The sequence below is a fragment of the Marmota monax genome, unplaced genomic scaffold, assembly GCF_021218885.2.
Source record: "Marmota monax isolate L192 unplaced genomic scaffold, Marmota_monax_Labrador192_F-V1.1 WCK01_AAM20220418_F8-fsc00142, whole genome shotgun sequence".
Lineage (NCBI taxonomy): Eukaryota > Metazoa > Chordata > Mammalia > Rodentia > Sciuridae > Marmota > Marmota monax.
In genome coordinates, this window is record NW_026692025.1 from 4,450,886 (window position 1) to 4,473,375 (window position 22,490).

Here is a 22,490-nt window from a genome sequence, read left to right on the forward strand (position 1 = left end):
CTCCTACTAGGTATTTCTAAGGTCACCAATCTAAAGAAAAGGGACAAATAGAACAGGACCAGTATTTTTGCAGCCATCCAAATCTCTACATACCATTACTCCAGTGGCTCCTCTCTTCTGCCTCAGCCCTACTTTCATTTAGAGGAGAGGAGACAGGCTGAGAATTGGTTCTGGTCAGTCTATAGGTAAGAAGCACACTGCACTGGGAACCCTAGATGAAGCTACCTACCTTCTGTGAGTCACTGGATTTTTCAGATTTAATTATCTTCACCCATAAAGGAGAATGATAAGAATAACCTGTCCCTTCTGGCCCAGGTCAGCAAGCTCAGAAGGACTACAGGGCATGTCATCTCAAAGGGGCCTTAAAGAGCAAGTCATTTAGTAGCATTAATTAGCTACAGAAGGTAAGCAGGTAATGCCCTTAGTTCCCCTTTTTGTCCAGGAGCTGCTCACAGCTGAGGGAATCTTTGCAACTTCAGTGAGGTATAGACTCAGATAGAGCTAACATGGGACATATAACCTGAGTCCTGACTGTATGCACACTCTGGAGGACTCCCAATTTGCAGATCTAATAACTTTGAGATTCTCACACTAGTAATCAATTGACCTACAGATTTGGGGGAAAAAATCAAGATCTTAACTTCAAAGGGAAGGACCAACTGTTCTGCCTCCTGTTAAAACTCCACACACAAACTGCAGACTGGATGCCTTATTAACCTTGGATAGACACCCAAATGTTCAAAAGGCAAAACTCCTGTTTTTCCCACATCACAAGTCATTAATCAATCATGCCACTGAATGAATGAATAAATGATGCTGAAAAGGTGTTTGCATTGCTGAGAGTTCTGATGACCACTTTTTTTTTTGCAAGGTGAAATTTTTATTATGTTATCACAAGATATTGAGAGAATATTAAAAATACTATTATAGTTAACTGATGACCACTTTTGCCTGATACCTAACTCAATGTTTTGTGGTTTTCAACATGCTTTAGATCTAAGAGACACAGAGTATGGTGATGAGGATAGCAGATGCTGAGATCTGCCACTTTCCTAGTTTTGTGACTTTGTCAAATTGCTTAACCTCTCTGAGCCTCAGTTCCCTGCAGAGAATAATAGTCTCTTCCTCTCAGGGTTGTCATGAGGATTACAGGAGATAGTGTACCCCACTATCTATATTTGCTTAGCAAAGTACCTTGCACCTAGTGAATGGCAGGTATTCCTGCCCTTAGTTCATTTGAACTTCATTCTCAGAAAAACTTTGGAGCTTTTAGGAGCAGATGGAAGACCAGAAACTTGGTCTTAGGGTAGAATAGCTGTCACATCAGATGCATATATTCCTGCAATGGGGCTCTCAATTTATTTATACATAAATCCCAGAGCTGTTCAAAAGAACTTTCCTCTGGGACAGATAGAATTTTATTTCAAGACACTGACTTAAGATGTGCATTTTTGGTTAGTTTGTTTCCCAGGAAAGAACAAGAGAACTAGTTCAGCCAAACCTGAAGCAGATATCTATGTTAAGGTTGCTTTCAGGATGAGAGGGAGTGGTGCAAGCAATGTGTTTCTAGATATCCATGGTTTTGTGAATGCAAGGTGCAGATCCTTGGATGTTATGGAGCATCAGAAAAACAACACACAATGGAAGCATCTGGAAATGCACAGCTAGATCCTACAAAGGGCCTCCCCTCTGCTGCTCACATTCTAGGCCCTAAAGTAACTTCTTTGGACAATAGGTTTCTTGGTGAACTCAGAGGTCATTCTGCTTTTAATCTGTCAATCTCTGTCCCTCATTTCTTAAGAATCCAGCTCCTGAGATCCTCAGTGTGTGCAGTAGAGTTCAATGTTAGCAGAGGGTATCTTCCTGAGGTCTCACAAATTGACCAAACACTAAAATTCAGCTGCTCTCACACCTCACCAAGAGCTGCCCCGGCTGGTCAATGATGGAAACATCACTTGCCCAGCCCAGCCAAAGGTGTAGGCTCTCTCTATGTCATCCACTTTAGAGACCATATGTCTTCCAAGAAGACAGATGTGGTTTCAACTGTGAAGATGACTTTTCTGAGACAGCTGTTTTCTGAGTCCTGAGGCATATTTTTTGGATCCCCTTAACTGGGGCAAATCCTTAGTCTTCTAGGACAGTTTGGCATTTTCAAAATAGGTCACTCAGAGCCAAGGACAGAGAACAAGGTGTGACATGGAGGAGGAAGAAGGACTGATTGTGGTCAAGTTCAAGGTGTGACTTTAAAGCAACGAATGTGAAATCTTGGCAAAGCTTACAAAGGGCACTAAAGGCTATCTTCCAGGAAAGGCCAAGCCTGGAGATGGCATGAGGAATGATAGCCTCTCCAGAGTGAGAGCATCGCTGGCTGCTCCAAGGACTCATTCTAAGTACAATGCTCCCTGGGCATTGTGATCTACACTGCTTAGACTGAAGCAGTTACTTATGTGTTACATTTTTTAAAAGAATATTGGTGGAGTGGGAGAGACCCCTACAACTACAACCTACTTACCCTTTTCTCCTACGATTTGGCCCAAGTGAATGAAAACAAGTGGGAAATGAAGAGGCGGTCTAAAGCCAAGCTAAAACTGACCAGGAACTCTGGGGCCACTATTAGAGATTCTTCATTTACATACTCAGTTATTGACCATAAGAGAAAAGCATGAAATAAAAAGGGTAGTTAGTTAGGATGGAGGTTAAAAATTGCCTTCTAGAAGATACCTCACAAGGGGCTGGCAGTTTGGGGAACAGGTTGCTGGCCAAGTAATAGCTGTCATCTGACTGTCATTTCTGCCAGAGCTGGGATTCCAGTAAGTACAATTTTGTAAACATGTACACATTTAACTTCATAGCACATTCTCAAAACATTGTTGGCAATGAGGGGAAAAAAGGAGAAGCACGATTCAATCACCTCCCCCCCCCACACTCCCCCCCACACACCTGGGCACATATCAGTATCCTAAAATAAATAAAGTACATTGCCCTGGGAATTGGAGAAGACAGGCCCTCTAATTATGTGAAAAGGCATTACCTCAGAGCCTAGGGCTCCTAGTTCTATGAACAGGAAGGAAGCAGACCCATGGCTCTATAAGAGCCATTTCCTCTCTGCTCTATTAATTTCAGAGATTAAATAAGCCACTCCTTTTGGGCCCAATACCCTAAGATAACAGCCATTGTGTTTGCAGCGACTCCTGCTAACTGAGTTAATCTCACTAGACTGGTGATGTTTTAGGCTTTTATTGTCAAATTCAACCAACCCATGGCTCTCATGGCCCTATCTATCATTGTCTTGGACTCACAGAACTACCACTAGAATCAAAATGCTAAATTTCAAACACTTGGATGATTTCTGGATTCCTAGGGGGGAAAGCAAAATTTGTCCAAAAAGTTGTAAAGAGGACACTAGGACTACAGAGTTAAAAGGGAACCCCTCTGTGTTCCCTACTCACTAGCTTCTTTCTTTTAGTCATATTAGGAAGTTAATGTAAGACATCTAGTGCTTTCCATTCTGGCTGGTTTCTATCCAAAGGAAAAGGAAGATTTTCTTTCCTCTCACCTTTCACCCTTTCCTCAATTAAAGGGGTTCAGTGCAGAAATTACTGGACTGAGAATCCAGATTGAGCCTTGGAGTATATTTCCAGCTCTTTCACAAACCCATGTGGGGCAGGAACAGCTCATTTTCTAGATCTTTTTCACATCACATTCAATTATATTTGGGTTAGACCCCTGCCATCAAGTTTGCATAGAGAATTTCAATAACACATCTTATATTCAACTTTAAGATTAGAAGCATTCAACACCCCCTCCCCCCATAGCCCATTTTCTGACCGATTCCTGGAGCTTTCTGGGCTCCTGGCGATTTCCCACCATGGCGAAATGGGGAAGCATGCTCTTGATTACAAGCCGACTTTTCCAGTCATCCATTGTTTGACCTGCAATTTTATTCTTGACTCTCCAAGGCGCTTCCCAAACGACCTAGACACAGGGCTTAGGGAGACAAAAAGTACACTGTCTTTCAGATATGAAGATGAGACCATTGACCCCGTGAATCACAGACTTACACTCTGAGGACAGGTTTGTGTGGAGTCAGCCACATTCCTTTTTCCGTCTCTCTCTCCACCCCAGAACCCTTGTTGAGCACCCCCACCCCCAGTGATGAAGGGCACTTCTGTGAGGCAGTTGGAGGGATGAAGTGGCAGTCTCTGGTCATGGGGCAGAGCAAGGTTTATTGGAGAACAGGGGGTGGGTGGAGGAGCAGCCTGATATTACTAAATAACACCAGGCACACAGATGAGGAATGTGGGCTGTAGGTCTCTCATTGCTTTTGAGTGGTATGCAATGGGACACAGGGAAGACTCTTCCATGGTCTGGGACACAGTTCCTTTGTATGAAGAATATGGTAGTTGGATCAAGTGATGGCTTAGGGCTCCTTCAGCTCTGTGAGAGTAAGTATTAGGACCCATAGAGGAGCAGATATCAACATGGCCCTGCTAGCGCCTAATCAAGTGTTCTGACCAATAGTTCAAAGCACAAAGTGACACTAGAAGGAAGCAATGGGTGCTGAAAGGAGCTCAAGAAACTCTAGTGAACTGGTTGACAGGAAACAAACTGAGCAGACTGTGACTATGGCTATTCCAATGTATGTGCTCTGTGATGGAGGAGCAGACATACAAACCCAGGTAAAGATGTCATTTTTGTTTTCCACAAGGTGGACATGCGATAAGAGCTCTGCTAAGACATTCTTATACAAGAGCAGCCTGTTTTAACATAGATCTTCTTAGCAGTATATTATGAGGCTCTAAAGTCTGAACTTCTATCTCTAGAAAGAATGCTTTTGTCCCATTCTCCCATTGAGTATAATTAAAATTTCTTGACCTTTTATATCAAACAAATAAAGAGTCTTAAAGGTAGAAAGAAGGCATAGTGGAAAGGAACCTTGGAATTTGAGGAGTTCCTTGGGTTTTCTTTTGCCTCATATATTCCAGACTTATTACTAAAGAAACCAGGACTGGGGTTGTGGCTCGGCAGTAGAGTGCTTGCCTAGTGTGTGTGAGGCCCTGGGTTCGATCCTCAGTACCACATAAAAATAAATAAATAAAATAAAGGTATTGGGCTGTGATTGTGGCTCAGCAGTAGGGTGCTCACCTCGTATGTGCGGGACCCTAGTTTCGATCCTCAGCACCATATAAAAATAAATAAGTGAAATAAAGGTATTGTGTCCAACTACAACTAAAAAATAAATATTAAAAAAAGAAACCAGCAACTCAGAATGCCAGTAGGCACAGACAAAAATGTCTGCTCTTTCTAACCAGAGAACCAGGAAAGGGGTAACTTAGCAAGAAAGAAATTTTTTAGATAAAACTGTTCTAATTCAGGGCTGGGGATGTGGCTCAAGCGGTAGCGCGCTCGCCTGGCATGTGTGCAGCCCGGGTTCGATCCTCAGCACCACGTACAAAGAAAGATGTTGTGTCTGCCGATAATTAAAAAATAAACATTAAAATTCTCTCTCTTTAAAAAAAAAAAAACTGTTCTAATTCAGCTGAACACCAGAGAAAACACTGCAGTCCCATTCCATCCCATCAGCAAAGACCAATCAGGGATTCTAGACTCTACCTCAACTTGGCAGTAATGAGGCACTTCTCCACATCTCTGCTAGGGTGGTTATCAGTAGATGCCCAGTGGTGACCCAGAATTTTCATCCTTGCCTGGTTGAAATGAGGAGCCCTACCCTTTCTGACATTAACAAAGGTTAAATGGGAGAACCCATACTTCTATATCCACCTGGCAAAAATAAGATGGTGCCCTTCTTTCCCTGCCAGAGGCAGTATAAGAAGAAGTCAGGTACAACAGAAGATTGAAATAAGATCCACTTTTATAACATAACATCCTGAAATGTCTTGATTTCAAGAGAAAAACACTTGTCATACCAAGAAACAGAAAGATTTAAAATGGAAAGAAAAATATTATCAACAGATGTGTCACCAAGATAACACACAGATGTTAGAATTATCTGACAAGGATTTTAAAACACTAATCATTTAAAAGCTTTAACCAATAATTACACCATGCTTTAAACACAAAATAGAGAATGTCTCAACAAAAAAATTACACACACATACACACACACACATATGAACCAAATAGAATTTTTAGAACTGAAAAACACAATATCTGAAACTTGATGCATGGGATAAAAAGGAACACAGAAAGGACAAGAGGGGAAAAAGTTAAGATGAAACAACAGAAATTACCCAATCTGAATGACAGAGAGAAAACAGGCCAGAAAAAAAGTGAACAGAGACTTGATGATATCTGGGTTATAAACAAAAGATCTCACAATCATGCCACTAAAATTCCAAAAGGAGAGGAGGGACACAGAATAGGAGTGAAAAAGTACTTAAAGAATTAATGACTGACAACTCCCCCAAATTTGGCAAAAGACATAAATGTGGAAATTCAAGAAGCTGAGTGAACCCCCCAAAGTATAAATGCAAAGAAATCCACTTAAAACAATATATCAAAATTTGTAGAGCACAGGTAAATGCATGCTAAGAGAGAAATTTATAACATGGTTACATTACACATGAGGAAAAGTTTAAAATCAGTAATCTAAACTCTCATTTAAAGCACTAACAAAAGAAGAGCAAAATAAATCCAAAAGCAAGAAGAAGGAAGGAATTAATAAAGAAGCAAAATAAATAATATTTAAAACAGAAATACAATAGAGAGAAACCCAATGGGAAAAGAGCAAGACAAAATTAATAAAATTGACAAACTAGTAATCTGACAATGAAAAAAAGACAAATACAAATGGCCAATATCTTGAATGACTAAGTGAATGTTACCACAGAACCTGCAGGTACAAAATGGATAAGAGGATGCTATGAAAAACTCTTCACAAAAATTTGGAAATTTAAATGGAATGAATTAATTATTCTAAAAGCACAAACTATCCAAATTATCCGATATCAAAAAATTGGAATATCCTGATATCACTTTGCACTCACTGGGATAAAAAAATACCACATTGCTGGCAGAAATGCAAAATGTTGCTGCTGTTGTGAAAAACAGTTTGGTGGTCTCTCAGAAAGTTGAAGAATTACCATTTGATTTCATAATTGCACTCCTAGACATATATGCCAAATAATTGCAAATGGGCATTCAAACAAATACTTCAAAGCAGATGTTCATAGCAGTAGTAGTCACAAAAATCAAAAGTGAAAACAATCTAAATTTTCATCAGGGGATAAATGGATAAACAACATTTTGGAATATCCATAAAGTGGAATATTAGTCAGTTATAAAAGGGAATGAAGTGTTGCTGGGCACAGTGGTGCACCTCTGTAATCCCAGCAGCTTGAGAGGGTGAGGCAAGAGGATCAAGTTCAAAGCCAGCATCAGCAACTTAGCGAGGCCCTCAGCAACTTGTCTCTAAATATAAATTTATAAATTTAAAAAAATCAATTAAGTAATTAATTAAAAGGGCTGGGGGTGTGGCTTGGTGAAGTGTCCCTGGGTTCAATCCTTGGTACCAAAAAAAAAAAAAAGGAATGAAGTATTGATATATGCTACAACATGGATGAATCTTGAAAACATGCCAAATGAAAGAAGTCAGTTATAAAAGGTTACATATTGTATTTTTTATATGAAATGTGTAGAAGAGGTAAATTCAAAAAGATGAAAAGCAGATTGGTGGTTGCCAGGGGCTAAGTGGAAGAGACATAGGAGAACTAATTGTTTAAAAATTGTTATGGTGTTTTATTTTGTGGTGATGCAAATATCTAGGAAGTAGATATGATTCCATAATATTGTGGATGTTCTCAATGTCACTTAATTGTTATACAAATTTTGTCTTTATAAAAAAAATAGTGCCAGGTGCGGTGGTGCATGCCTGTAATCCCAGAGACTTGGGAGGCTGAGGCAGGAGGATTGCGAGTTCAAAGCCAGCCTCAGCAGCAGCAAGACGCTAAGCAACTCAGTGAGATCCTGTCTCTAAATAAAATACAAAATAGAGCTGGGTATGTGGCTCAGTGGTTGAGTGCCCCTGAGTTCAATCCCCAGTACCCCTCCCCACAAAAAAGTGACAACGTGAAATGCTGGTGAGGATGTGGAGAAACTGGATCACTCATCCATTGCTGGAGGAAATGTACAACTGTACAGCCATTGTGAAAAACAGCTGAGCAGTTTCTTAAAAAATAAAAAATGTAGCTACCAGCAACTGCACTGCTGGATGTTTATCCAGAGACATGAAAGTCATTATCTAAGATGTCACTTTGGGGGAAACTGGGTGAAGAGTACAGGGTTCTTTGAACTATGTTTGCAACTTCCTCTGAATATCATCATTTCCCAATGAGGACCTAACTGCTATTAAAAAAAAAAAAAAAAGAGTTCAGGATTCATATCCAGGGAGATCACTGATTCTTCTTTGTACTTCTGGGACATTTTCTACATAGCATTCTTTCTTCAAGCAATTTATACACATTTTGTACCCACCTTTTTTATTTTCTAAAATTGTCCCACCCAAATGTTCCCTATTTCAGGAGCCAAACATGAGACCTCAGCTGTGAACTGACTCCAATATTATGATCTAGAAACACCAAAATGAAGACAAAATGGCACATAATATACAGCATACCCAAATGAAGAAGGAAAAACAAGACCACAGATATACCACAGAGGCCATCATGAACTCCCTGGCCCAGGCAGGCCCAGCATCTCCTGTCTGTGGGGGATGGAGCACCAGATCTCATTTCAGGGCTGGCAACACAAAACCTATCAACATCAAACAAACTGCCTATTCAGCTCTAAAGAAAAAAGGCCAAAAAAAAAAAAATGCCGCCTTGGCTTTTAAAGACTCAAGTCTATTGATTTCATGTCCTGCCCCTTTGTGGCCCCCAGAACCAAGGCAAAGAGAACAGGTGGGGGGTAGTGGCCAGAGCTTTCTGAACAAAGGCCCAATTCTCTGGCCAGAAGTAGCAGCCTATTTCCTCACTACCACAGTCAACATGTTTGGGTACTGGCTGGGCCCAGAGCTGGGAAGCGAGGGAAGGAAGATTTGTAGGGTTTGATGGCTGGATGCACACAGACCAGCAGGATGAGGATATTCCTATCCTCTAGATTTCCAGCCTGGATGGCAGGAGGAGGTATAGACTGCTGATAGGCAGAGAAAGCTACAGGAGTATTAATAGACTCATTAACCCATTGTCACAATCATGACCACTTTGGAATCTAATTACAGCAGATCACCCTGCTCTACAAGGGATTAACTGTTACTAATTACTATCTGCTGTGAACACTCTTGGTATTATGCTAGGGTATGGATCAAATAGGTTACCTTGGGCCAGGGAACTGAACCTGGGAAGGGCAGGAAGAGTACAGGCTAGAGACAGGCAGGTCAAAGGTTAAGAAGGTCAGACTTCTGGACGGCAGTATAGCTGGGGCTTTGGAGCCCAAGGAGGAAGGAGAGCCTGAGGCAGGAAGGTGAGCTTCTTAGTCATGAGTTACGGAGCTGCTTAAACTTTGAGACTTGATTTACTCATGTGTAACATGCAAACTTCTGTACAGAAATGTAACACCTACCTTTGAGCACTTGCTATGAGAGACATTAGGCTTAGCTGTTTACATACAGCATCTCACTGGTTCTTTAATAAGCTATAAGATGAATAGGAAGAGCCTATTGTACACATGCTCCCTCTGTGCACCCTTTGACTTGGCAAGAGATATGTATTTAGTATTTGGCCCTACTTCTAGACTATCTACTATGTGAGGGAAGGGAGATGTCTTTTCTGTGATGGTAGGCCCACAGAGTATTCAGAGCCCCCAGTAGGGTCTTAGGAACTATCTGCTGAATGAGTCTATGGGGTAGATACAAGCATGGGTAAAGGGCTTCACCAAAAACTGATAGTCACCCAGCATGGAGTTTAGCAATACATAATACATTGTTCAATATTTCTGTGCATTTGGAAGGACTGTTGACACAATGTAACAGCTGCAAGGCATATAATTATAGTCTTATGCTAATAAATATATCAATATTCTAAAATATCACTTTTGTTTTGAAAAATTGACTTTAAAAAGCACCAAGTGATGTAGAGAAATTAGAACCCTCTCACTGGGGGGAATGTAAAACAGTAAGTACAGCTGTTATGAAAAATAGCAATTCCACTCCTGGGTATATTCTTAAGAGAATTGAAAACATGAATATACACAAAAACTTATACATGAATTTTCAAAGAAGCAATAGTCATAGTGACCCAAAATGGAAGCAAACCAAATGTCTATCAATGAATGAATGGATAAACAAAATGTGTTCTACTCCTATAATGGAATATCATTCAGCCTTAGAAAGGAAAGAAGTACTGACACATGCCACTATACGGATGAATGTTGCAAACATTGTGCTCAGTGATAGAAGTCAGCCACAAAGCAACACATATTATGATTCCATTTATTAAAACATCCAGAATACATAAATCCTCAGGGACTAAAAGTAGCTTAGTGCTTGCTTAGGACTAGGGGAGGCAGGGAGAATAAATACTGACTACTCATGGATACAGTGTTTCTTTTGAGGGTGATAAAATGTTATAGAATTAATTATGATGATGGCTGTACAACTCTGTGAATACACGAAAACATATTGGATGGTACATTTTCAATAGGTGGATTTATGATATGTAAATTATGTTCTAAAAAGTTGTTATCAACAAATTGTTATGACTTCTTACTGTAATTCAGGATTTCAGAAGGATGTTCCTTGTAGAGAAACAATGAAGCAATCTTTTTTAAGTTTCAGGAGGCAAACAATGTTTATATCCTCCACATTAAGCAAGATTATCTCCTTTCAAAATGGAACATCAACATGCCCTTTCTCTGTTTTGCTACTGACACAGCAGTGCTGGAAACCTTCCCCAGTGACCCACATGCTCTCCAAACGACTTCAACTATCTTAGGCTCTCTAGTTGATCCTACTTTTGGCAATGCTGCTGCTGCTCCCTAGAAATCTCCAATCTCTACACCTTGGGTTTCAGAATTTCTTCATGCTGTTGAGGTTACAAATGATACACCCGCACACACATCTGGGTATTAACTGGCACTCTGTGACAAATCAGCTCAGCTCAAGATCAGTACTTCCTGGCAAATAGAAGTGCTGCATGTTCCCACACAGTGGTTTCAGATGACAGAATGCTGCTTCAAAGAAGCAACTATCTAAACCAACGAGCTGGCTAGAAAACTTATTTGACTCTAAAGTGGAACAACATGTATTAGCCATCCATTATGGATTTGGAGACTTTTTTGAACTTGGGAACTCCATGAAATGAAGGCAGACCAAGATCATCTTAGAGCAATGATGACAACACTGGTCATCATGCTCCACTGAAGCTGAGAATTTTTGAGATCTCATTTCTTAAGAAAGAAACCAATTATTGGCCTTGTTTAGTATCATCTTTTCTGTGTCATAAACATCAGACACTTTTAGGATTTAAAGAGACCTTGGATTTGAAGTGGCAATCCAAACTGGAAGGCCAGGCTAACGATGCACTAGTTTCCCATGTGATAAATGTCAGAAAGCTTAATTTCTCTAAACTTTTCTGTAGCTGATTATCAAAGTTGGGGCTGTTACAAGGTGCTGGGAAACTATTCCAGTAGTGTATCATCCTGCTCATAAATAGGTATACGTAAATACAGACATACACATCCTCTCTCTCCTCCCTGCCTCCACTCCTAGAAAGCACTAAACACTAGAGACCCTGGGGGAAAGGGCTCCTCTTTTAACTTTCAGTTTCAGTAGGTATCTGGCCCTACTATTTGTCCATCAAACTGGGCTTGCTGCTCAATAGGTCCTCAGTAATTTCTATAGTTGACCAGCAAAAGAAGCAGGAACAGTAGCTGGGCTATTCTTTCCTGTCCCTACCCACTGCTCAGCCATGGCCCCAAAGGCCACAATGACTCCCCCTATCCTGGATATGATTTTTAAAAATCTAGACTTGTCATACAGGAGTAAAAAGGAATGCTGAGCAAGGAGGGAGAAAAATGTTGGAAACTGTTTGGTTTTGTAGCAATTTCAGCTAGCAATCACCTCAGTGTAGAAACAGTTTGTAAACATGCTACACTTGGGCCCAGATGCCAGTCATAACAGCAGGTGGAGGCAGGCAAGTGCAGCTTTGCGAAGTGTTTTTAGCTGATAGTCTAGAAGCAATAGCAGGCTGAATATGGGGCTGGGAGTCAAGAGACATGGGGTCAACTTCCATCCAAAAATTGCTTGACCCCTTTGAGCCTCATGTTACTCATTTGCTATATAAGGCTGATTCCCTTGCTCTCTCCCCTCACATGGTATATGTGAAGATAAAGTGAGACTTGGATCTGAAAGCCACTTGGACAGAGGGGTGCTGTGTGCATGAGAGGTGTTGGGCGAGGGTATCCCCTTTTTGTTCTCCCCCTCTTCCACAGTAAAGCTCAGTTAAGGTCCTTGAATGTTAATATTGAAAGAGAAAACTAGAGATTGTAGGGCCTAACCCCCTTTGGTACATATAGGGAAACTGAGGCAGAGGCCCAGGAGCACATAATAGCAATGGATGATGGGAGCTGACTTTAGAGTTATATTCAGTGAATTCTAAGGCAGGGCATGAACCCAGAAGGCTGGACTTGAATACAGACCCTTGATGCAATGTTTCCTTGGGTCCACATTCTGAAAGCACTGGGCAGAAGAAGCCTAATAAATCTGCAAGGCAGCCTCTCAGGCTGCCCACTGCCTGCCTCTCCTCAAAGATGTGCCGGCATCATTGAGGTTTCAACCTCTCCTGCCAAGGCTCACAAGCAAGTTGCTTCATCTCTCTGAGTTTCACTTTCTCTCAATATACTAAAGAGCTTGGCCTGAAGGACCCTACAAGGCTAGCCAGCTGGCACAATCTCCACATTGGTGACTAGCTTTCCTCTACAGTCATCTACCTATTATGATTCCCCAGCCAGCGTGCTTCCTTTCACTGGCTGCTGGAAAGAACCTAGATTGGCTCCAGATTCCTAGTGGGGCTAGGTGGAGTTTGAGGTCCCCTCTTTCCACATCAAACCCAACACAAATGACACCACTCCCCAATTCTAAGTAAAGCAATCTCAGGGGATCACAGCCCTGCATCGTTAACTAGGACAATGCTCAAGAATTATTCATCAACCTCAGAACCCAAAGTATTCTAAAAACAAAGTGGGAAAAAACAAAGCCACAACTAAGAGAGAAAGAGATGTGGGCCATTGTCACTGGCACTGTGAGCATTATGAGGAGGTGGTCCCCATCTGATGACAGGAAAATGTGCTTTCAGTACTTAACATGATGAAATAATTTCTCTCCACTTTTGGAAATACTGCTCTGCAAATATTTTAGATATTATTTCCCAAATGAAAGAAAACAGTCAAGGCAGCTACCATCAGCTTGAAGGAAACAATCTAACTTTCAAGATATTTATCCATGGCAAGTTGGCAACAACAACTTTGGTTTCCAAAGAAAGTGGGAAAATTGCTGTGTATTTCAGAAATGGTTCCCAGACACTTCCCTTTGAGAACAGTCACCAAAATGCATGTAAGCAGGTGCTGAAAGTAAGTGTGAGTTTATAGGGAGCCATTCAGCGACACGACGTGATAAATAGGCAAGACCAATGTTTTACACACAGACAGCTTTGGGCTTCTTAAAGGGCTTGCAAGGGAAAACTGACATGAAGACTTTCACTAGGCTACCTTTGTTGATAGCAAGAGCTGATTTCCCAGTTAGAAGTATATAAATCTTTCTATTCCTATTGCCTGCTGAGTTCATCTATTTATCAAGCATGAAGTTCTAACCCTGTGCTCTAAATGAGCAAAAGAGAATCTGCTAAGTCCCAAGGAGACTGTAGATGCAAGTCACTTGACCTACAGCTTCAATCTATTCCCTCCCATAAGCCAGATGCTAATACCAAACAAGATACTTTTTCTTTTCTTTTTATAAATATTTATTTTTCTAGTTATAGGTGGGCACAATATTTTTATTTTATTTTTTTTATTTTTATGTGGTGCTGAGGATCAAACCCAGTGCTAGGCAAGCACTCTACCACTGAGCCATGGCCCCAGCCCACAAGACATCTTTTCTTGTTCAAAACTCTCTTCCCTGAGTCAGAAGGAGAACATGCCATTGACTGGTGATTAGAACCAAGGAGGCCACATGTGCAGTGTGCTTCAGGGTATTCCATCCTGCTCAGTGGCCCCTAGTCAGGTTGGTGCATCTGAGGAGACATCCTAAGTCAATCAGAAAGCCTGTAGGTCTAGCTTATCCTGAGGTTGATTTTGCCCATCATGTTTACTTCTTCTGGACTTAATTTCTTCTAGATCCAAACCACTACCACTTCTACCACTCCAAGAATCGTTCTTGCTCTAATTCCTTCAAGAATAAATACTTAACTTTACTTTTGGGTCGAATATAAACAAATTTCTGGGGTGGAAGGATTCAAATAGCTGGATCTTGAAAGGCATGTTATTTTGACACATTTCGCACCTACAGACTGACGGCTTTTTAATGGAATGTCATCTATTATCATTTCTTGGCCGTGGGCATAGTTGATTATGAATTCAAAAACACCCCAAATAAACACATTTGTACCAAGGCTTTGCAAATTTCATTCACCCAACAAAGCTCCCTATGTCATACTGGTTCCAGTACTTATCTTTTCTCTTTTTTTCTTATACAAAGCAAATATGAGAGTGTTATAGATAAGGCCTAAGGAAAAGAGACAAACTTTCCATTCTGTATTGTGGCAAAGTAAGGTACAGTAAAATCCTGTTAGCTATGGAACTTCGATGCATAAAAAAAGACATTGTTTTAATAATGCTTATCTTTTAAAGTGGTTAAGAAACCCCTGGTGGTTTATGAAATTCATTTCATACTCATTGAATAAATGGCCTAATGAGACAGTATTTATGCTGAGTTGCTTTCAGGTGGTGGAAGTTAGAAGGTGGGCCCCACATATCAGAAAGGCCAAAAGGGTCTCTGCTTTCTGTTAAAACATTTTTCAATACTTAAACCATTTTTCAACATACTCAGAAGAATCAAAATGAAATGAATCCAAAGCTTGGTTTTTGATATGCAGCAGACATGCTGCCTACATGGTTTTGCACCAACATTCACTAAAAATCCCTAAAGTTGGCATCTGGAACCTTGGGTTCAAGCCCCAGCTCAGGGAGGTCACTGGCTGCATGCCTTTAATTATGAGCCTCCTCATCACTTCAGTTTTTTCTTACCTGGAGACCCCATTTGTCATATGACTGATGTGAAAACTAGGCACCATGCTTCATGGGTGGCAAAAGGAGCACCTCAACCTTCCCGCCAAACAGGCCATGGCTTGTAGTGGAACCTGAGATGATGGTGCTCTCACTGGCAGGCCCAGCTCACTACTAAGTTACACTGAGATGGATATCAACCAACATTCCCTAGTTTGTTCTCAGTCTACCATTTTTCCATGCTACAGTTGGGCAGATGGGTCCAGGAACCAAATGTAACATTTGCCTTGTTAAATTCAGTCTTGAGCTCATCAAGATCTCTTTGGATCTCAATTTCATGCTAGAGAGAATTCCTCATTTTCTGGCACTGTGTCAGAAGAAAATCTGGTTAGAGCAATTTCTCAATCTTCATTTAGATCACTGGGAAAAACGAAAGCAGGAGGGAGCCCCAGTACTTGCCTCTTAACTTCTCTAAGGGAAGACATTAAACCATTATCCATGACCTTTGGATTCAGTCCTTTAATTGGTTACACAACCACATAACTGAGCTGTAAATGAGGATTTCATGACAGATGCTGCCAAATGCTTTGCTGAGGTCCAAAGATGCCTTCCTGCTTTGCTCTGATCTACCTGCCTAGCTAACTTTTCCAATGAAAAAGGAAGCCATTCTAACAGAGCGAGCTACTCTGAATGAGCCTCCACTGGCTCTGAGGGATTCCCCACTCCTTTTGCTCCAGCTTTGGCTTTAGACTCATTTTTAACTGGCTTCCTTTTGTAAGCCCTCACTCACTATTCCTTTTTCCTGGAGCCACATCAAGCAAACCATAGGTACACAAGATATTCAGTTTAAGAAATTCCTTTGTGGAAATGTGGAAGTGCCTGCCCACTTGGTTTGGTTTTGCAGTTCTGTGTGAATTCTTCATGATCTGCACTGAAGGTTCCCAGTAGGTGCTCTCTTTCTTCCTCAATGCCATGGTCTGTCATTCACTGTCTGCAGTGACCAGATAGCCCTCTCACAATCACTTCACCCATTAGAATCTTCTATCACTTTCAGGTTAAAGACCATTCCAGAGAAACACTCATATGATGCTTATACAGGGGGGAGGAATTCAAGAAATACCATGGAGGACAAGTCAAGGGGTCCAAATGAGTAGTCAGTGAACCAAAAGACATCTCACATGATTTCTCAAAAGTCCTTGAGTAGGTTGGAGAGGTAATTTGATCATCCACAGGAACTAGAAATATTCCTGTGTAAGTAGTACTGGCAAGTGAACACCTCAGACGTTTCAAAGTCAGGTTTGTGATGAGTCAGGTAGTTAGAGGAGTGTTGTGAGTGGAATATAAAAGTATTCTTCTTACCTTACAAACAAACTCATAAGTCTATCTGAGAGAAAGAACAAGCAAGAGAGAATGAAAGTTGGCTATGGAATCAAATTAGTTGGGGAAGTTGTCACAACACTATAAAGGCTTGAGACAAAGTTCATCAGTCCATGTGGAGTCCATGGGTCTAAGCTTGAGATGGCAACAAGATGTACAGCTGGAGCAGTGGAAGAACAGGCCAGAGGAATACAAAAGGTTATGGACAGGCAGGGAGGTGGCCAAGGATGGGAACCCATCTTAAAGGACGCAAGAGGGAAGCAGCCAATGGAAGTGAAGAAGTAGACTGCAACATCTGTATGGCTGGCTGAGGGTTAGGAGATGTCAGGAAGGTGACGGGTGCTGGGTGAGGGCACAGTGCAAGGAGGATTGGGGAAAGCTCACTTGACCCACAGTTAATAATGGGTTAGTGGAGAAAACAGAAATCATTCCCTCTTACACTCATGGTTATTTTGATGACTTTTGTTGTCAGGCCATGAGTTTCAAGGCTCCACACATTGATTTTAACTAAAAGTATCAATCAGACTCCCATCCTAGTATTGTCCATATGCTGACACTAGGCTTTTTCCTAATCAGTGTCTGATTCCTTCTATGAAAATCCGTATAATCACACTATACCATTTTACTTTCAGAACATTTTGTGTAGCACTTTTAAATCCTCGACTTCTAATATGGTTCTAGATCATATGGTTTTAATTACTGAAGTTTTATTCCCTAAATTTGACTAAAAATAAAGTGATTTGCAAAACCAATGGGCCAGTTAAACAAGGTGGTTGCAATTCACTGGCAGCCTGCCTGCTTTTCCTGTCAATAAGTTCAGTTTCTGCTCCACAGCTCTCAACAAGTAGCTTGCTGATACCTGGGAAAGAAGGGAATAGGCCAGAGAAAAAGTTCTGCGGGCTGGGTGTGGTGGCACATGCCTGTAATCCCAGCAGCTCCAGAAGCTGAGGCAGCAGGATCACGAGTTCAAAGCCAGCCTCAGCAGTTTAGCAAAGCACTAAGCAACTCAGTGAGACCCTGTCTCTAAATAAAATACAAAAAGGGTTGGGATGTGGCTCAGTGGTTAAGTGCCCCTGAATTCAATCCCCAGTACAAAAAAAAAAGTCTACAGCAAAGGGGCCCACTGGGAACATTTGTGAGGCAATGTTGAGATTGGGGCAGTGCTGGGTGTGGTGACAGCATCCCAGAGGTATGACAGACAGCATCTAAACAACCTCTGCTCTACCTTGTACATATGTCCTCTCCTCAACCCAAGGCTCAGCCAGAGCTCCTCCTACTACTTCAGAGGCCAAATCCAAGAGACACCACGCATACCAAAGGCTAAAATGGCTTTGCAACTGCCAAGATGGCTCCTAGGCACAGGCAGTGGTAGCAAAGCACTTACCCAGCAAGGCAACAATTCATCATTTTCTGTAAACCTGATGTTGTCCCAGCTCAGACCCAAGAATTGGGGTCAGAGTTATCAGTGCTGATAACATTGCAAGGGGCAGGGGCAGATACGATTTACAGCCAGCTCCTTAGAGACTCAAAACCTCTTTGAAACAAATGAGCTCAGGGTTCTACCCCAGAGGAAGGAACTTTGAGGAGGGTGATGGGGCACTGCTCAGGCCAAGTCATACCCAGCTAGCACATTGCTATCTCTGACTTTTTTCCAGGGTGAAGGTACTCCTCACTTTTAGAACAGAGGGCCCTGTCTTGACTCTTGGACTTTTCTTGAACTTGACATGTTGCCTGCAGGAGAAGATTCAGACTACACCATCCTGTGAGGCAGTGTAGCCACCAATCATGGAATCTGACACCCAGTAGTCTGAATTCAAATCTTAGCTTTGCTACTGATTAGCTGTATGGCTTTGGACAAAGTAACTCAACCTCTCTCCTTTTCTGTTTCCTCAACTGTGAAAGAGAGATGCTACTAACAGAATCTGCCTCATTGGGCTGTGGTGACAATCAAAGGTATGATATCTCTAATGTTCGTAGAACAGTTGCTAGTACATGGTAAACTCCACCAAATAGTGGCTGGTGGCACCCTCTTCCCCAGGGCATCCATTTGAGTCCTGGGAGCAGGTATCTTGGCCCCGTGACCACAGCTACTGTTTGGAATGCAATTTTGTCCACAAAGCAATGTGGATTGTTTTTCTGTTCTGTCTCTCCTGACTACAATAAGAGCCCTATGCTGAATGCCCCATTCCTAGAAGAAGGCCTGGCATGTGACAGGAACACAGTGATAAAAGAAAGAGTGGGTACAGGAATTCCCCCCTTGTAGTGCATGACTCTGGAAAGAGTGCCAACATTAAAATAATACTTACTTCAGGGCTAGGGATATAGCTCAGTTGTTAGAGTGCTTGCCTCACATGCACAAGCCCTGGGTTCTAATCCGTAGTACACCACACACAAACACACAAAATACTTGCTTCAGTGCAAATACAGTTGGGTGTCTGAGAGCAAAACACACGTAAAAAGATGTGAACTTGCATCAGATATCCTACTAGGAGAGTGACAGGAGCTGGCCCAGGAGTCAAAAGGTGAACTTTGGGAGACTCTGCACGCACCATTTCTACCTCCATTATAGGAGCCAATTTCTCTAGCTTAAAATGTTCATTGTAAACCACACCCTGCAAAAAACATGTGAAACTTATATTTAAAAAGACATTTTGGAAAACAGGTACATTTTGACAGGAGCCGTCTGAAATTGCCACAGGCATAAACACACATAAATTGATACTATTTGGTTTGCATCTGAGAGCCACAGGCAGCTCAGGCAGCTATAGCCAACTATTTTATCTGAAGTGCATCTGTCATGCTGTACCCAAGAAAATGAACCTGGACTAGTCAAGTGGATAGATACTAATTTTACTACCTTTGCTTCCAGAAGCTGTATCTCATTTTGGCAGCAATGGTCCCATCCCTGACTCCTTATCACCTTGGAGTTATCACTACATTGATGTCCCAGAGCTCCCCAAGCCCTTCATGTCATATCTCTCCTTCAAAACCTTTTGCAGACATGGAGTACTTAGCAGGAGCAAGATTCCCCATGAGACCAAAACTGATCAGACAGGCAGGTCTATGATCACTTGCCTTCAGGCTTTTAGCCCTCCCTTCTCCCATGTCTGGAAGTCGAGGATGGCCTGTCTCTGTCTACCTGATGCTGGGCAGCCAGCCAGCTACACGCCTATGCAATCGCATAGGGTTTTGAGAAGAGGAAATGTCATATTCCTGAGCTGGTGCATGAAGCACAGTAATGCTGACTCCCTGGCAAGGAAAGGTGTGGGGCCCCACTGATTGTGCCCATGTTTTACCACAACCAACACCATCCAAGAGAAGTTGAATCCCACGTAAGGATAACATCAAACCAATAGCTCAGTACCTCACCCAAAGTCTCCACAGAGCACCTTAAGGTCAGAGTCAGCTTATAGGCATGTCCTTGCTTTTGGGACACCCCTATGGCAGCCCCACACAAAAGGTTATCCAGTCCCTTCCAGGACTGTGGGCACTTACAACCATATCCCACTTCCCCATAGTTATGAGTTCTCTCACTTGCTGTTACTTATGCTAACATACAACTGAGAAAGGAAATATAATGGAGAATGGAAAGCAACCTATATAAGAAGCTTGTAGACCAGCAAGATAGCAAAGATGCATTTGAAACAGCTCATGCAACCAAATGCCAATGGCTAAGCAAACCATTACCCCAGGACTTACTCCCCCATGTTGGCCCTGCAAATTGAGCTACTCAGCGCTTCCATTTGCAGACATAAACATCCACTTATGAGTTCTAAAAACACTATCTAAGCCAACATTTGGACTCAAGTAATGCTAACAGGACTGCATAATCAGTAAACTCCCTTTTCCACTCTGTGCTTTTACAATATTCTCAGAGAAGAATGCACAAGAGTCTTACAGATAAAAACTGACATGGAACTAAGTTACTAGTACATAGAAATATTGGATTTTGAGTAAAATATATTTCATTCAGCAGATAAAGAGAACAGAGATTTTTTTTTTCCTTATCTGAAAACAGAACCTTGTGCAGAATTGCTGAAATGGAAGTAATTATCAAGAACTGAGAGCATACATCAAGAAAAAACCTGTTCTTCCCTTGTTCTGAAACTTTGTAGATGAAAAAAAAAAAACAATACAGAGCAAATGAAATGAACTTGGACCACATGGATCATTTGGTTACTTTCCCCTGAAACCCATATGATGTTTCACATCTTTCTCAGATACAGTGTAGTTTATCCCACCAACATTTTGATAAGAGCAGCTCCCTACCACCTCCAATCATCCTTTCCTACTATTGCCCTGGTAAATGTCAACAGGCAGCTCTTGTGTTGGGTGGGGGGGGGGCGCTCTGAATTAAAGTGTTCCTGTAGCACTTGATGATTTCTCTGTTGTAAACACTCTCACTGTGAACTATTTCAAGCTACCAAAATGATGTCAACCATCTTGCAAAATTTCTAAAAATGTAACAATTGGCTTTCAGGAACCAGTATGAACCAGCTTAGCCCATCTCCATCCATCTCCTGTCTATGTGCTTCCTATGCTTTCTACTCTGGGGTCATAGAGATGGCAAAGACATAAATTACCAAAGAATAAGGCTGACAGTTATAATAGTCGACATATGCATGCTGCCCTTTGATTTATAAACTGTCATCTAGAAATAGTTATTGTAGTTAACCTTTTTGAAAGTGCTAACGTGCTGCTGGGATGTTTTACAAGCATTATCCCACGTAATTGTCATGTCAACAGTAGAAGATAGATACCATTAGCACTTCCATTTTACAGAGGAGAAAACTGATGTTCAAAGAGGCTTAGTAAGTGATCAAAGCCACCTACTTCATAAGTGGGGGAGCCAGGAGTGGAACTTAAACCCCCTGGTTTGTGCTTGGCAGTAAGAAGGAAGCACAGTAGAAGAAACTGGTATAAGGATAATAGTTGGACTATTGGGAAAAATCCCAATCAAGCCAATGGGTTTCAATATTGTCTTAGCAGTTTCCCTTATCCTACAATTCATGGATAGAATTATGGGGTGGGGGTGGAATTACATTTCTATTTTCACTTACCTCTAACTGAAAATTTAGTACTTCTTCAATTATGAATGTTGGCAACAAACCACAGAAATATTTACAGAACCCCTGACTTTGTCACCAAGAGAAAGCACAGATATTTTTACTTTTTATTACAGTCATAGCAGGAATCTTCAAATATCACTACCTTCAAATTACAGTAATTATAAGACCTATTGCTAGATCTTATTTAATGTGTTAAGCACATAAATTAATATCTCACAGGATTGTTACAACAAAACCACTTTGATTTAATTAGTATTCTTTCTGATCCCATTGCTTTATTTTATGCATTTGAAACATTTGTTTTCCGGAGAAGGAAGTCCAAAAATTTCCTAAGAGAGTCAAGGGTATCCACGACATTTTATCCTTCCCAATTAATTTCTCCAGCACCTAGGACTGATCCAATTCCATTCCTAAAGGCCTCAGGACCAACTCAGCACCAGAGAGCCCTGAATCAACCCACTGCAGATGTCAGAAGGATCCTCTAACCTCCAGCCTCCCCTGTTCCCTCTTCAGGGATGATGAACTTTTTCATGGAAAGTGAGGTTCTCCTGAGACAGAAAGATAAAGCTGGCATGCTTGTTTATTTAGTATGGCTGGGCTCATTCACACAGAGGCCAAACCCAAGGCCTGTAATTGTTGATGGGCCCTCCAGCATTTTCCCCCAGTGAGAAAGCTTGATACTCATGAGTCAGTCCTTCCTGAGAAATGGTCGAGGAGCTTTCAGAGATGAAAAAGTAGAGGGGGGAAAATGAGGGAGGGGCAGGGGACAGTGTGAGTCAGACCCCCAACCACTCTTCCAGGGCATCCTAG

The 22,490-nt window shown here is 41.5% G+C and overlaps 1 protein-coding gene across 1 annotated transcript in view; it reads right to left on the reverse strand.

The window, feature by feature from the left end:
• Mamld1 (mastermind like domain containing 1) overlaps positions 1-22,490 on the reverse strand; it is a 102,172-nt gene that overhangs the window by 48,335 nt on the left and 31,347 nt on the right. Inside the window, exon 2 of the mRNA XM_046453601.2 lies at positions 3,829-3,987. Within this exon, the coding sequence (XP_046309557.1) occupies positions 3,829-3,924 (96 nt within the window). The 5' untranslated portion in view covers positions 3,925-3,987. The remainder of the gene's footprint in view (positions 1-3,828; positions 3,988-22,490) is intronic.